The sequence below is a fragment of the Sceloporus occidentalis genome, unplaced genomic scaffold (genome assembly GCF_023333645.1).
Source record: "Sceloporus occidentalis isolate IW3139 unplaced genomic scaffold, rSceOcc1.0.p SCAF_3, whole genome shotgun sequence".
Taxonomy (NCBI): Eukaryota; Metazoa; Chordata; class Lepidosauria; order Squamata; family Phrynosomatidae; genus Sceloporus; species Sceloporus occidentalis.
Genome location: NW_028316983.1, coordinates 124,686,973 through 124,703,242, shown reverse-complemented (window position 1 = coordinate 124,703,242; position 16,270 = coordinate 124,686,973). Strand labels below are relative to the sequence as shown.

The 16,270-nt window shown below is 38.1% G+C and overlaps 1 protein-coding gene across 1 annotated transcript in view; it reads left to right on the top strand.

Moving 5' to 3' along the window:
- The window catches only part of ADCY10 (adenylate cyclase 10), a 141,811-nt gene that overhangs the window by 99,318 nt on the left and 26,223 nt on the right, over positions 1-16,270 (top strand). The window contains exons 25-27 of the mRNA XM_089518331.1: positions 2,957-3,132; positions 13,890-14,049; positions 14,991-15,195. Of these exons, the coding sequence (XP_089374457.1) occupies positions 2,957-3,132; positions 13,890-14,049; positions 14,991-15,195 (541 nt within the window). The remainder of the gene's footprint in view (positions 1-2,956; positions 3,133-13,889; positions 14,050-14,990; positions 15,196-16,270) is intronic.

The following is a 16,270-nucleotide window of genomic DNA, read 5'->3' as shown; positions in this document are numbered from 1 at the left end:
TCTGCTAAAACCGTCCTCTCTCCCTGTCTCCTCATTATTTTCTCCTACCGACTTTGTCAATTATTTCATCACAAAGATCTCTACTATTTGATCTGATTACATCCGCTTGCCGCTTTGACCATGTTTCTCCTTTATTATCATCCCTTCCCTGGCTCCCCTTCCCCTTCCATATCCAATATAAGCTTTTGTTGTTGACTTTTAAAGCCCTGCATGGGCTGGCTCCTCCTTATTTATTTGAACTTCTTTCTCCTTACATCCCCACTTGTACCCTCCGTTCTGGTACTCAACGTCTGCTGTCCCAGCCTAGGATTTCCACTGCTCCTTCCTGGATTCGTCCCTTCTCACTTACTGCCCCTCACTCCTGGAACCTCCTTCCCCCACAAGCACAGGTCATCACTTCTTTAACCAGTTTCAAAATGGAGTTGAAGACTATATTATTCAGGGAAGCATCCCCAGGCATTGTCTGACTGTTATCTGACTGTAATTTGATATTTGCTTTGATGTATGATATTCAATGTTTTTAATTTGTTGCTTGCTTATTTTATGTAATGCTATCTTGTATTATTATCTATTGTTTTATATGTATTTTGTTATTATCCTGTAGAATGTACGCCATTGGAGGTTTCATTTTTATCTATTTTTTAATTGTATGTACAGCACTGTGTAAATCTGCAGCACTATATAAAGTTTAATAATAGTAGTAGTCGTAGTAGTGGTGGTGGTAGCTGTTATCGTTTTCCTTTTTGCTTGCTTTTGAATGATTTTGATAGACATCACCCAGAAACCAATATTTAGGAATATAAGAGGAAATAGAAGATGAATATATCAAATATTCTATGGTGAAATGGGCCCAGGATCTTGAAGAGTCTATTGATTTAGATCTTTGGGAAAAATCATGGAAAAATACTAAAATTTTCACCTTATGCCAGAGCTTCAAAGAAAATTACACCAAAATGTTGTTCAGATGGCATATGACACCTGTAAAAATCAATAAAATATACAAATCTGGGAATATGAAATGTTGGAAGTGTCAAAAACAGGATGGTACATACTTCCACCTTTGGTGAAAATGTAACAAAGTTATAGAATTTTGGAGATCTATACAAAAATTAATGTCAAACATTCTACATATTTATTTATATTGACATTCCACTCGACCCCCACTTATTCTTATTAAATATGGTTGGTATCCTAGACTCTACCCAGGCAAAAAAATTGTCACGTTTAATTTTCCATATGGTAATTTCTACACTCAGTACTGGAAGAACACGCAGATACCATCAGAAGAGGAATGGTTGATTAAGATTCAGGAAGCCAAAAGATTAGATATTTTAAATTCAAGCTTGAGAGACAACAATATAGAAAATACAAGTAAAGAATGGGACTGCTTAGATGTTTACTGTGGACATATTATGCTCTGAAGGTTTCATGACTTATCTTTCATCTTTATTTTACCCTAGCTCATGCAAATCAGTTTCATTATAAAACAATATGATTGTAAAGGATAAAGATGAGAATCCTTAATAATGATAAGATTCATTTTTGTTTTGAAGCAGTTGGGTTTATGAGTTAAGGTGCTAAAGCTAATGGGAATACCTTTTTATAAGTTTTATAATTTATATCAGAGGATAATCGATTAATTTTGGATTAGAAGGGACTCTTTAAGCTAGATTTGCAGGGTAATGTAAGGTTATTGGAAGTGATGGAATAGGACAATTTACAATATCTCTCATGTGTATTTTTGTAATTTTGTTTTTATTGTTTATTATATGTTAGGTAGTTTATTAGTTGTGGATTTAGTTGGCTGTAGGTCTGTATGTGGTCTTTAGGTTTTGTCAAGTTAAACATAACTATTATTGTATTGCACTTATTTGTGTTTTACTTGATGTTTGTATTATTTCTCTTTTCAATTAAAAAAAAGAGAAGGACTCTGCTTCTTCTACCAGGACTGTAAGAAGAAATAGAGAATGACTCTTGATTCTGCAAGTAGACCCAATCAACTTCTCATTTTTACAATTTTACAATTTAATGATAACATCACAGGAATACACTGAAGCTTCATTCTTTTGTTTTCCTTGTTAAACATCTAAAAACACACCCAGAAAAAAAAAACAGATGGAAAAAGTATTGTCTAAGCTCATTTTGGTTCCTCACCGTATGTCCAGCTTGCTGCAATGTGCATGGTGGTGTCTTTTGCCCATTGGTGGCTGTTGGAGCGGAGATAGATAGAGATGATTGGAGTTGCAGCCTAGATGTTTTAAGGAAATGGGTAAAATCAGGCACATACCAGAAAGAGAGGAGGAAGGGAGAGAGAGAAAGAAAGAAATGCAAGCATTCTATTCTTTCACACACAACACAATCACAGGCAGACATACAATTCACGTTGATAACAGAGAGAGGTACACTCAGATTGTGGCCTCTATTAGACTTTCATGTGGTTGGGAGAAGAACCCCAATATTCACAGGTCTCTCATTGTCTACTTCAGAGTGACAATTTCTACCATGCTCTTCATGTGAACCTGGAGCACATGTAGTCTTAGTAAGTGGCCTGACTGGGTTGGGTTAGAAATTTGTCTCAATGGGAAGGAGAGAAGAGAAGACAGAGGAAGTTATGAGTAGTCATATTGAGAGAAAGACAGTGAGGAATGAGAGGTTCTTTGAGAAAATATGGACAATTTCAAAAGCACTACAAAGGTTTTTATAGAAGCATCTGTGTAGTCTATGCATAGGTTTTATTGGTCAGGTATTATTTCTGTCTGGCTCTGAATGCTACGGGTAATCATTATGTACCATCTAACACAGTATCTGCTGTACTGGAACAATAGAATTTGAAGTCCAACAGATTCTGTTTGGCTGTCTCCCAGGATACTAAAAAAATAGACAAAAATATATTAAAATAATAATAAAAAGACTCCACCATAAATTGTTGTCTTGTTGTATCCCTTATGTTCTATAGGTCTCTTATAATATGGGTCAAATTACTTTGGCAAAAAAATTGATGAAGAAGGCTTTGAGTTTATTGAAGAAGAGTTTCCCAATTACTGTTGTTGGAGCCTTTTTCATGTCTATGGTGGAAACCTCCAGGCACTTGTCTCACCAGAAGAAGCAGGTCTCTTGGCAAATGCCCAGTGGGTAAGATGATGACAAACTCTCTAGAAGGGGTGTGTGTCGGGGGGGTACACTATTACAGAATTAAAAGGAATTTTACATTCTCTCTGGTCCACCCTCTAGATCTCAAGAACTTTATAGGCACATGCCAGTCCAGCTTCTATTGGAAAAAACTCCCAGTCAAGGGTTTGAAAGACTGCAGTGCCTCCTTCCCTCAATAAGCAGTGCATTCTTCTAGTGCTTCACAGATGTCACTCATAGTGTAATGTAAACCCATCCTATACAGCAATGTGTCCTTATAATCATAGAATCACAGAGTTGGAAGAGACCACAAGGGCCATCCAGTCCAACCTCCAGCCATACAATAATACAATCAAAGCACTCCCAACAAATGGTCATCCAGCATTTGATTAAAAACTACCAAGGAAGGAGATTCCACCACCCTCTGAGGGAGCATATTCCAATGTCAAAGAGTTCTTACCATCAGAATGTTCTTCCTAAGGTTTAGGTGGAACCTATTTTCCTGTAGCTTGAATCCATTGCTCTGTGTTCTAGTCTCTAAATCAGCAGAAAACAAGCTTGCTCCATCTTTCAAATATTTAAAGAGGGCTATCATCTCACCCTTCTCTTCTCTAGCCTAAACATACCTAGTTTCTTATGTTGCTTCTCATGGGCAATGGTTTCCACACTTTTTACAATTTTTGGGACTTTCCTTTGGACATGTTCCACCTTGTCAATATCCTCCTTGAACTGTGGTACCCAGAACTAGGCACAGTATTTCAGACGAGACCTCACCAAAGCAGAATAGAGTGGCACTTCCCTTGATCTAGACACTATACTTCTATTGAGGCAGCATAGAATTGCATTGCCTTTTTTAGCAGCTGCATCACACAGTTCACTCATGCCCAGCTTGTTGTCTACTAAGACTCCTAGATCCCTTTCATATGTTGTCAAGCTCAGCGTCACCCATCCTATATCTGTGCATTTCAGTTTTTCTGTCTAAGCATAGTAACTTACTATGGGGGAGATGGTGTTCCAGAATAGGGTGACTGTACTTCCAATCCTCCTTAGAGTGCTTGATTGTACATATAGTCATTCATGTCTTCTCTCTACTATTACAATAAATTCCTTTCCCTTATGAAATACATTCAGGAAGACATTTTGAGAATGCAAATGAGATAGGGAAATGGACGGCGAATAGATTGAGGAAGGGGAAGCAGAAAAAGTCTGTATTGGAAGTTAAGGTTAATGGTAAACAATTAACAATCAAGACAAGACAGAGGAGGCCTTAAGGAATTACTATACTAGTTTACATAAAAAAGAAGAGATTTCCTTGTAATTAATAACTAACTACTTAGAAAAACAGGAAATCAATGTGATCTCCGACAAGCAGCACACACTTTTGAATGCAGCGTTCACAGTAGAGGAAGTAACAGAAGCAATTAGTAAGTTAAAAACTAATAAAGCACCCAGTCCGGATGGTTTCACTGGATTGTATTATAAAAAGTTTCAAGAAGAAATAAAAATTCCTTTACAAAAGACACTTAACAAAATTAAAGGTTTGAGTTTACCAGGTTCCTGGAGTAGTGCAGATATAGTATTAATTCATAAAGAAGGCAAAGATACCAAGGAGATGACAAATTATAGGCCTATTTCCCTTCTAAATATGGACTATAAGATACTAGCTTCAATTTTGGCTAAAAGTTTGAAATAAGTTCTGAGAGACTACATAAACAATCATCAAACCGGATTTCTACCAACCTGCCAGACAACCTGCTTGACATTGTGAAATTAGTTCTTGATATTTTGGAATATTACAAAAGAAATAACAATAAAAATAACTTGCCTTAATCTTCACTGACACAGAAAAGGCATTCAATAATGTCAACTAAGACTGTATATTTGAAGTGTTGAGGAGAATGACGTGGGAGATAATTCTGTAACATGGATTTAAAAAATATACAAGAAGCAAAATGCGCAACTGATCATTCATGGGAAGAAATCAAAGAAATTCAAAATTAGGAAAGGAAGGCATCAAGATTGCCCTCTCTCTCTCCATTGCTTTTAATAATGATATTGAAAATTGTAACTTATAATATTAGAAATGATAAATAAATAAGAGGCACAAAGATTAAAAGGCTGGAATATAAATTGAAAGCATTTGTGGACGATTTGGTGATTATATTAGAAGATCCCAATCAGCAAATTGGAAAATTATTCAATATTATAGATGACTTAGGCAAAATATCTGGTTTTAAAATTAATAGGAGTAAAGCATCTCTAATAACTAAGAATTTATTGAAAAAAGAGCAACAATACACTACAAGTCTATCTAACTCTCAGATAAAAAAGAAAGTTAAATATCTGGGAATTTGGCTGATGAATAAAAGTACTGATTTGTTTAGCAATACCTACACAATTAAATGGAAAGAAATTTAAAAAGAGCTAACCAGCTGAAGTAAATTGCAATTATCATTTTTAAACGAACTGAGGCCATTAAGATGATGGTATTACCAAAAATGAACTTTTTATTTCAGAATATCCCAATAGTGAATAGTGATACCCCCTTTAAAGAATTTTATTTGGAACTATAAGAAAACACATGTAAATTGGAAGACCATGACACGACAAAGAGATGGAGGAGGAGCCTGACCTGAGTCTATACTATTAAGCAAACTATTAAACTGGATTACAGATTGGATAACACTTGAAAATGCAAAAGTACTAAATTTAGAGGGGTTCAATAACAGATTCAGTTGGTACACAAACTTTGGTATGATAAAGTGACAGTCCATGGTGAATTTAGACATATTATTTAAAAAAATCTCTCTTGCAAATTTGGGATAAAATTAAGACGAAATTTAATAAGAAAAATCCTTTATGGGCCTCTCCGCACGAGGCTTTTCTGGGCAGGTCGAGATATCTTGAAATTTGGCTTACCTACAAAGATATCTTAATTAAATTGGACCCCAGTATATATGAAATGAGACCGATAGAAGAGCTGATACAATTGGATCCTGAAACACACACACACACACACACACACACACACACACACACACAATTAAAAAAGAGATTTAAAATGGACAAGAAACTAGAAGAATTTGGAGAAGAATAGTCTGAATTTGACAATATGGTTTAGTTCTGAATATAAGAGAGTATCAAAAATTTATAATTTTTCATAGCTATGTACAAGAAGAAGAGTCAGTTTCTGAAGTAATAATTAAATAGGAATTGGATTGTGGTTCAAGTATCGATCTAGAAAGTTGGAAATACGCCAGGACTAAAACCAAAAAATTTACTAAATCTCAAAAGTTAAGAGAAAACTACTAGAAAATGGAGCAGAGATGACATTTGACTCCCAATAAAGTAGCAAAGATTTACAAAACTGCCTCAAATACTTGCTGGAAATGTCAATCTGCTATTGGTACCCAGTTTCATGTTTGGTGGAATTGTCTGAAATGTATAACGTTCTGGAAACAGATACATATGACTATAGAAAGGATGTTGCAGATTAAATTTGAATTGAGGCCCAAAATTTATCTCCTGAATATGTTAAATTCCAATTCAATTGAAAGGAAATATTGGCACATTTTACTTGATAACTGTGACCAGAATGACATTAGCACAGAAGTGGAAAAATAGCGAAATTCCAAGGGTGGATGATTGGCTAATAAAATTGTTTAGAAATGATAGAAATCTTCTAGAACATGGCCACCTAGCCTGAAAAACCCACCAAAAAACATGGATGCCGGCCATGAAAGCCTGTGAATAGACCTATTTTGGAGCCAGGTGCAACTTGACCTCTCTTGACCTCTGTTGATACCAAGAACATTCAGCTGTGGTGTCCCTTCTGACCACACAAGAGGAGGAGGAGGTTGGTACTCTAAAGCATCCATGCAGTTTTTCTCTGGGACCTCTCTACAGACTGTGCAGAGGCCTGTCCCAGCTATGGAGAGGCAACCTTCTCATCCAGTCCTAGTTGGATCTGAGTGCTCCATCAAGGGCATCTAGATCTATACACTTTTAAGATCACTGCATAAAAGCTCTATCTGTGACTGTCCTGGGTGACTAAAGCAGCTCAGAGATCATCCACCCAGTGCTCTTATAGGTTGACCAAGCCCCTTGTGTTTCTTCAATCCAAAGGTGTCTTTCCAGTTCAGCCAGGTGTTGCACAGGTGTAGATTTCCTCACTGCACTATCAGGAGAGGATTTGTTCCTTTCTTCTATAAAGTATTATTTGGCAGCAGTTTCTTGGCATTTCTAATGCCTAGAGAAATCTTGGATCCTTTGGTCAAGAGGTTTCTAAGAGGAGGGTTGGGCAGGATGGCCCTGGGAGTCTTTTCCAACTCTAGGATCCTATGTATTCCTGCATGGCAGACAAGGGTTGGACTGGATTGTAGCCAAGAGTCTGATTCAGGGAATTTATTATTATTGTTATTAATATTGCAAGAGGGGGGGGGGGCCTGCTACGATGGCTCTGCAGAATCGCCTCCCATTGTGTATATGGAGAGACCAGGAAATTCCAATAAATGGAGCTGAGACAGACTTCTGGAATCAATGACCAACTTATTTATAAGGAGGAAAACACACAATTCACTAACACACACACACTCATACAAGGCTCAGGAAATCAGAGGTTAGTGTGGAATAGGATTTCAGGCTTCACTAGGGTGATACGTAACAGAATGTAGACTCCCTCCAGGAATCGAATGGGACAAGTCTGTTCTGCAACGTGGTTTGAACAGAGCTGCTGGCGTCCAAAACAGAGGTCTGACTGGCGTGGATTATAGAGACCTTCCAAATGGCGCACTGACTGGCAAAAGTCTGGGTTTTTTTTATAATGCAAAATCTTGCCTCTGGCAAAGGTGTTTAATTACTTGCTTTTCACCTGGATGTCCCTGTCTGATTGTCTTAGAGGTCTTAAGCTGCTTGGACAACAGACCCGGGGAGGGGGTAAGAGCCTCAGGGAAGGCAAACATTGGCTCTTCTCGGTCAATATGATAATCCTCTTAGTGACTCCCTAGATTATCTATCATGATAACGAAGGTGCCCCTTGGGGGTGATGTGTACATGTCCTCCTGCTTTGCTGGCAATGGCAGACAGGCTACTAGAGTTCATCTAGGGGTCATTAAGGGCTATCATTTATACCAAAATTTATAGGGAGCAGCCTGGGTAATAGGATGACCGCCAGGAGTACCTTCCAAGTCTAGGATTCCTTGTTTTGACTAAAACCAAAAAGTGCTTGTTGGTGTTGTTTTTGTGTGCCTTCAACTTGTTTCAAGCTGATGGAAGTTCCTTGTTTGGACTTCTGCCAAACCCCCTTCTATCATATTGTTCTCGTTACTTTTTCCTTTGAAGGAGGGGTGGGGGACCTTCAAAGGAAGCTCGGTAATACAAATGAAATTAGCATCCATACGTGCAATTAGTGTAAATGTGTGCTTCTTTCCTTTTCATAATTTGGGAAATTTATCAACAATCTCTCTCTCTCCCCTGAGATGGAGGGCCAAACAATTTTTAAAAACCTAACTTTTAGAAAAGAGAGATCCCCCCCCCCCCCAAAAAAAATCACACCTTATTCTTCAGGAATGAGACAAAAATAGATTTGATAGTCTCAGCCTTCCACATTCATCTCTCCCTAAAGAATGCTTATGTAGCCTCAGGCAGAGGCTATGTTTGAGAGGGCTGTACTCTTCTCATGTGTGGCATGACTTCTTCCTCCTATGGTTAGTTGCTCACTAGTCTCCCATTTTTGTGACTCTCAGAGACTACAAAGAAGGACTGGTTGCTTATTTGCAACTACTGTATAGTTCTTCCAGTGGTTATCTGTGAACTCAGGGAACCCTGTACATCCTTCCCTTGTCATGTCCTGACTCACCTAAGATCCTTGGCTACTGCTTTGACATCCAAAGAACAGAAGGTTTAGGTGGGAAGTGTATTCATCTTCTACTGGACCTGAATAAATATGTAACTTGGAAAGTAGCTTTGTTTGTCTTAGCAGCTAAAAAAATCAGGAACAAGTATATAACAGGGATAGCCATAAACTGTAAAGGCGATGACTATATTTGACAAAAATTTTAGTGCATAATGACAATTGTTGTTTGTTTGTCTAGAAATTCTGTACCAGATACAAGATACCCACATTTTAGATATAGTTTACATGTATTTTCATACTGTTATATTGTTATATGTATTGTTATATTGTTGTGCTGTGCATTGTTATATTGTTGTGTTGACCTTTGGTCAAAAGCAATAAAATATGAATTTGTATTGGTTAGACATGCAGGAAGTGAGTGGGGCTACCACTATAACTCTTACATAACATATCTATAAATTTCTGGATTTTGTACTGCATAGGTGCAGATAAACCATTTGTGTCTGTTAGAGGATGATCACTTGAAGAACTACAGTTACAGATAAGCAACCTATCATTATCTTACATCTCTATTCAATACTTCAGGAACCAAAATAAAGTGGAGACAGTGGTCAGTCTTGTCTTGTTCCTTTTGGAATCTCAAAGTGTTTTGTTAATTCACCAATAGCAATTGTCTGTGCTTTTTGTGAGGTATTAATTAATTTTAGCCATTTAATAAAATTATCTCCAAAATTCATATCTTTGAAAACTCTAAACAGTTCAAATAATTGACAGCCTTTTCTGTATCTAAGAAGATCAAGGCAGCTTTCTTCTCATTGTACTGTTCTAAATATTCCAAAACATCCAACACATTTGTAATGTCGTCTCTTGTCTTTTAGGCAAAAACCTACACTGGTCATCATGAATAAAATCCTGTAAAATTCTTTTCAGTCTTTCAGCTAATATCATAAGATCCTTGGATCAGAGTTGGAAGGGACCACAAGGGCAAATGTTTTTCTTCCTTTCTTTTTATCCTACCCAAATTTGGATTAATCTTTTTTTCTTGCCTCTTCTTTTTAAGTTCAGAATTATGCTGGATGAAACATCCTCTACCAAAAAGTTTACTTGCATCACAAACCATTCAAACATCTGTTTCTTTGTACAAATTATTTTCAAAATAATTGTAATTTCCGTTTTCATGCCACTACCACCATTTCCTCATGTAACAATATTTCATTCAGTAACCATCACAAAGTGGATTAGACTGAAAAAGTCTTTGGTAATACCTCCCATTTATGAACCTCAGTAACCAAAGTTTTAGAAGACTAGATCATATATATTCTTGAAAAAGATCTATATCCTTCAGAGAAGTAAGTATATTCTCTAGAATCTCAATTTTTATCTCTTCTTGTATCAACCAACTTGAAACTGTCCATTAATTAAAAACAAATTCTTGGTAACTTGCCTTGTGAAAAATTTTAATATTTTTCTATGTTATCCAGACTTTGGGGGTGGGGGAACTAGCCCATTCCCCTTCCCTGCCACCATTCCCTTCTCCTTTTGTGTCATGTCTTTTTAGATTGTAAGCCTGAGGGCAGGGAGCCATCTAATTAAAAATAATAATTGTAAGCTGCTCTGAGAGCCTTTAGGGCTGAAGGGCAATAAATACTGTAAATAAATAAAATAATAAATGTCTCTCTCACGTGAGACATAAGAAGAGTCCAACTGTTTTTCCATATGTTACCTATAAATTACTGATTTATCTTTACTTCAGGCATAGCTTTCCAGCAACAAAGTCTTAGACCCCGAATATTGATCTGTACCCTCACATACTGAAGAGATGTCACACTGAGGAAGGAGTTAGCTTGTTTTCTGCTGCTCCAGAGTGTGAGATCTGGGATCCTCAGACCAGTAATCCACAAGAAAATATATTCCAAAGAAATAAAAGTTTATTGTAGAACATAAGGCAGAAAAAGATCCAGTAACACGTTTTTGTGAAAACTGAGGACTACAGGAAAAAAGTTGGCCTTTTACACCTTCCCCCAGCCCCACCCTTTCCAACCTCTGGCTAAACCACACCACACACACCACACAATGGCAACCGAGCCTTTCCCAGGATGGGTAGTGACCTTGATGCCAGATGTACCATTATCTCCAGCATTCCAACCTTCCAGCTAGGCCTCTTCAACAGACTAGATACAATTCTCTCTCTCTACCAACCCCCCTCCCACCATAACTCCTAGACGGAACAAGAATAAAAACAGTTACAATGAGAATATATATATATATATATATATATATATATATATATATATATGGATTAACATTATAACTGGATTCAAAGACTGGTTCTAGGACCTGGAGCAATGGATGCAAGCTACAGGAAAAGGGATTCCACCTCAACATTAGGAGGAACTTCCTGACAGTAAGGGCTGTTCGACAGTGGACCTCACTCCCTCGGAGTGTAGTGGAGTCTCCTTCCTTGGAGGTCTTTAAGCAGAGGCTAGATGGCCATCTGTCGGAGATGCTTTGATTTGGATTTCCTGCATGGCAGGGGGTTGGACTGGATGGCCCTTGCGGTCTCTTCCAACTCTATGATTCTATGATTCTATATCTACAGTGTTCATCAGTCAATACTATTTTTGGACATGATTGAACATTTATATACAAATAACTTCATTCCTTTTATTAAAATCCTGCTGAGATAAATTATTGACCTAAATTTTTGTAAATTCAGTGTTTTATATACACCTTTTTCTAATATTTGTTTCTTGTAGATAGATTACAGGGATGCAGTGGCTTAGTGGTTAAGATGCCAATTCTGATGATCAGAAGATTGGAAGGTTGGCAGTTCGAGGCCCAAGTGTTGCATGATGGGGTGAGCTCCTGTCACTAGTCCCAGCTTCTGCCAACCTAGCAGTTTGAAAGCATGCAAATGCAAGTGGATAGATAGGCACCACTTCTCAGTGAGAAGGTAGTAGCATTCAATGCAGTCATACTGGCCACATGACCACCAAACCAGCCCTCAGACAACGCTAGCTCTTCAGCTTAAAACCAGTAATGAGCACTACAGTCAGTTACAACTAGACATTCATGTCAAGAGACTACCTTTACCTTACCTTTAGACAAATTACATCTTGTTTAAGTTTTTCCAAGTAATGATTTCCTCTGCTCTTTTGCGGAGCATTTGTCCAGTTTATGTTCCATGTTCAAAATGTATAATCCATAGTTAGGCCCGTGGTTCAGAAGAGTAAATACAAGAATCTTCTCCCTCTTTTCATCTCCCTTTTCTTGTTGCTACTGTTATGAAGAAAGCACAAAGGCAGGTCTAATGTTAAACATAAAGAAAACAAAAATAAAGACCATGGAAGATCTGGCATCATCCATGGTGTTTCACGTAATTTCGCAAGAGGATATCAAACAATGTCACAGGCAATCCAAAGCAATCCAAACACAATCACGAGTCATCCCAGGAATAGCTGCATTCAGAAAAACATCAAATTTATAAATCCTTTTCCATTGCAAATTCACAGTCAGTTTACATTTGCCTTAGTATGAAATGCTTCTCTAGATCAGCCTTGGGATTCCCTTCATTAGAAATAAACTACAATTCCCATGATCCTTTGTTGCGATTTTCTTTCCTGTAGTCTTTCTTCTTAAGGGATACGCACACATCACACACACCTATTTCCCTCGCGCATCTGGTCTCCACATCCTACAGCTTCTAATTAGGGAACAGCTGGTGGGAGAAGTCATAGGGAGAGGGTGTTTTGGCATTCCTCCTGAAGAGGAGGGAGAAATGGAAGACATGTCCTGGAAAGCGAGGGCATCTAGGAATATCAGCCCTCACTGGAATCAGTCAGGTTTATGGAGCAGCCCTCTCCTGTTTCTTTCTTTCTCTCGTGTGTGTGTGTTGCTTTATGGGAGTTTGCAAAGGGAAGCCTCAGCCTTCCTTTCTGTGAAACACCTTCTGAGGCAAAGAGGATTTTCCTCCCCAGTTAGCCTTCTGTCCTTGGAGGATGTGTGTGTGAATGGTCTTTTGGAAATGACAGTTTGGAGCATGCACAAAAAAGATATTTCCAAGCTAGCAATGGGGATTTGTCCTCACCCGTCTGACCCAAATTTGCACTTGACCCACTTTCTTACCTAAGTAATGTGCTTTTAACCCCTTGTTGTGCTTTATGTGTGATAACAGTTAGCAAATTGGTTTGTTTTTCTGGGATGCCAACACTTTACCCATTTTTGGGATGGAAGAACATAGGTCCCCTTTCTCTTACACACTTATTCTTAGTTTTCTGTGATGATGACTGACCCTTGAGCTTAGGCATATGACCATTTGCTTTCATCACCCAGTGACATACAGTTCCTCCTTAGTCCAGATATGGTATGCAAGACTCCAGTCGCACCAAACAAACTAACAGCAATGTAGGAAGGTTCTCCAAGACTGAGACTGCTAACTGCAGAAATAATGAAGATTGACACCACTTTAATTGTATGGAATCCTGGGATTTGTAGTTTTGTGAGACATTTAGTCTTCTCTGTTAGAGGGTTCTGCTGCCACAACAAACTACAAATCCCTGGATTCCACAGGATGGAGCCATGACAGTTAAAAGGGTGACAAATTGCCTCAGTTCTACAGTGTGACAGCAGCTCCAGTCAATCTTCCATTTTTGCTGTTCAACGTGGTATATGCCACATAAGTGCAAAGACAAAAGAAAAGCCACACTATTATGTTTTCCCACAGACTCCAGTGAGGTTCCAAATGTGGGTTCCAAAGGTTATGGCATAACCTTGGATGAGCATGAATCTCTGCAGTCTTCCTCTTTTGATGCGGTGGGATATTGGTGCTCTGTAGATGATCTCACAGCGAGTAAACTGATGGGGAGAAGGATTGTGTTCCTCTGCATTGTTATGGTATCTTTTGCAGAAAGGAGAAGAAATTAGCTGTTCTGTTCCAACAAGGACACTGCCTTTCCCTGCTGTGGCAGCTTTTCAGCCTGGATCTTGCCAGAAGCAGCAAGAAGTTCTCCCGCCTGGCAGCTCTCATGAAGGTGAACTGTGCAGAGGAATCTCAAGATGACTCCCAGGTACCTAGCTCTGTTCACAGAGATGGAAAGAACTCTAATACATTTTCTCACCTTCTCAAAGAAAGGGCATTGGAACGCATCAAGACATTTGCACTGAGAAAAATTATCAACTGCCAAGGGATTCTTCACATTTGAATTTTTGTTTGTGAAAAATTTATGTGAAAAAAAATGAAAAAGTGTTTTTGCATTTATAAAACTATTTTGCATTGGAAACAGAGGGACTTTGCACAGTGTGTTTCAGGATTTTTGGTAAAACTCTTTTTTCACAAGCCAGATTTAAACCCATATAGTGGGAAGATACTTTTTGAAATGCTTCATACTTGTATGTGAGGATGAAAACAATGAGGATTGACATCCCAAATGATAATTGCCCAAGCAAAAATCTTAGGAGTTTATCAAACAGGGAAGATTGAAAGTTTAAACAGGGATTACTGCTTGAGAATCATGCATTCACAATTAGGATTTTCTTATTACGTCACCATTATCCCGGGAATATCCTGGGCAAATCATGCAATAGTGATAAAAATTTTCATGCGATGTAGCGATGAAAAGAGATTAAAGTGTAATTATCCCAGGAATAACCAGACACTAAACAGCAGCAAAACATTCACAGGAAATTCCAGTGAATGATATCCTGCTGTTTATTGCCTGGTTATTCCCTGGTTATTTCTGGGATAATGACTTTTTATGTGAAAATCTTAATCGCCTTTTAACAGCAAATGCACAATTTTCATGGGAAACTGTTTAAACTTCCAGTTTTCCCCCATGTGATAAACTCCCTAGTCCTCTAAACAGGATGGAGTCCAGGTTACAAAAGGTCGAGATAAATTCCAGAGGCCTCTAATTATCAAGATGTTTCCAAATCCCATGGGAAATTATCTCTAATAGTGCATTCTTAATGGATAACAAAATTCACTTGTTTTCTCATTTGCATATCATAGATCATCTCGTCTTACATGGAATTCTCACTTTGCTGTCAGTTGATGGGCTACCAGCATGAATGGATGAAATATGAGTTAATGGCCATCCAACGTAGTTCATACCTTCGAGTTGTTGGAGAAGGAATATTAATAATAACTAAACTGGCATTATCACTGGCCTACATGAAGCTTTGCTTGGGAAATCTGCCCCTAGCCATCCAACTGGGTAGGTCAGCTGGACAGTTCCCTGATAGTTCCCAACTGTAGTGACTTTTACAATAATAGCTGTGTGAAAATGGACTCTCAAAATTCTCCACACTATCAGTAGACAGAAACTATTAAGAAGAATAATTCACTGAATGTTTCCACAGAGGAGAATACTTCAACAATTCTCGGAATGGGGCTCATATATAGTAATGGGCATGATACTGTTTTGTTCTTTCCTCGAAAAAACATTTTTGGACTGGCCATTATTTTATGTCCTTAACCATTCCTTTGACCTAGCATTGCTCTGGATCACTGTGGTGGTGAGAAATGTTTGTTGTTGTGTGCCATCAAGTCATTTTTGAGTTATGGTGACCCTGTGGGGAAACTATCATGGAGTATTTGGGGCTGAGAGTGTATCACTTGCCCAAGGTCACCCAGGTGGTTTCCATGGTCAAACAGGGAATCAAACTCTGGTCTCCAAAGTTGTAGTCCAATACTGAAACCACTACACCACATTAGCTCTCGCGAAGGGAAATGTAGCCACTGGAAAAATGATGGGAAGAATTTACAGAAAATTCTTCAAACTGGTATTAGATCTGAGATTATTATTCAGGAAAAAAAATACTTTCTTACAAATTTGGGCTCAGCATTAGTTGCTATTTTTTTAGGGTTCAGCATCTTCCTCCAAGTCTCCCAAAGGTTACCTTTTGGAGGGGTTATTGTAGGTGCTTATATAGGGTACATACTTAATCACAATGTGTTTTACCACAATTTCGGGACTTTGCTGGGAAAATGCCTTTTCAATCCTGGCTTTCCCCCCATGTGAAAGTCAAATCTGTCTGTTTTTTCAAACAGTTTATTACCCCCATGAAAGAGGCTTCCATTGTCTGATTCATTTGCAGTATCCCTTTGATAATGTTTTTGTTAGGATATTGGTAAATTTCAACAATAGATCATATACAGCAAAGCATGAGAAACAGGAGGCCAGCCAATCTTTCCCCACACATGTTTTATCAGCCTAGTAAAAGAATTGATAGAGGTCCAAAACACACTGCAGAAATAATCCAGTTTGAGACTACTTTAGCTGACCTGGC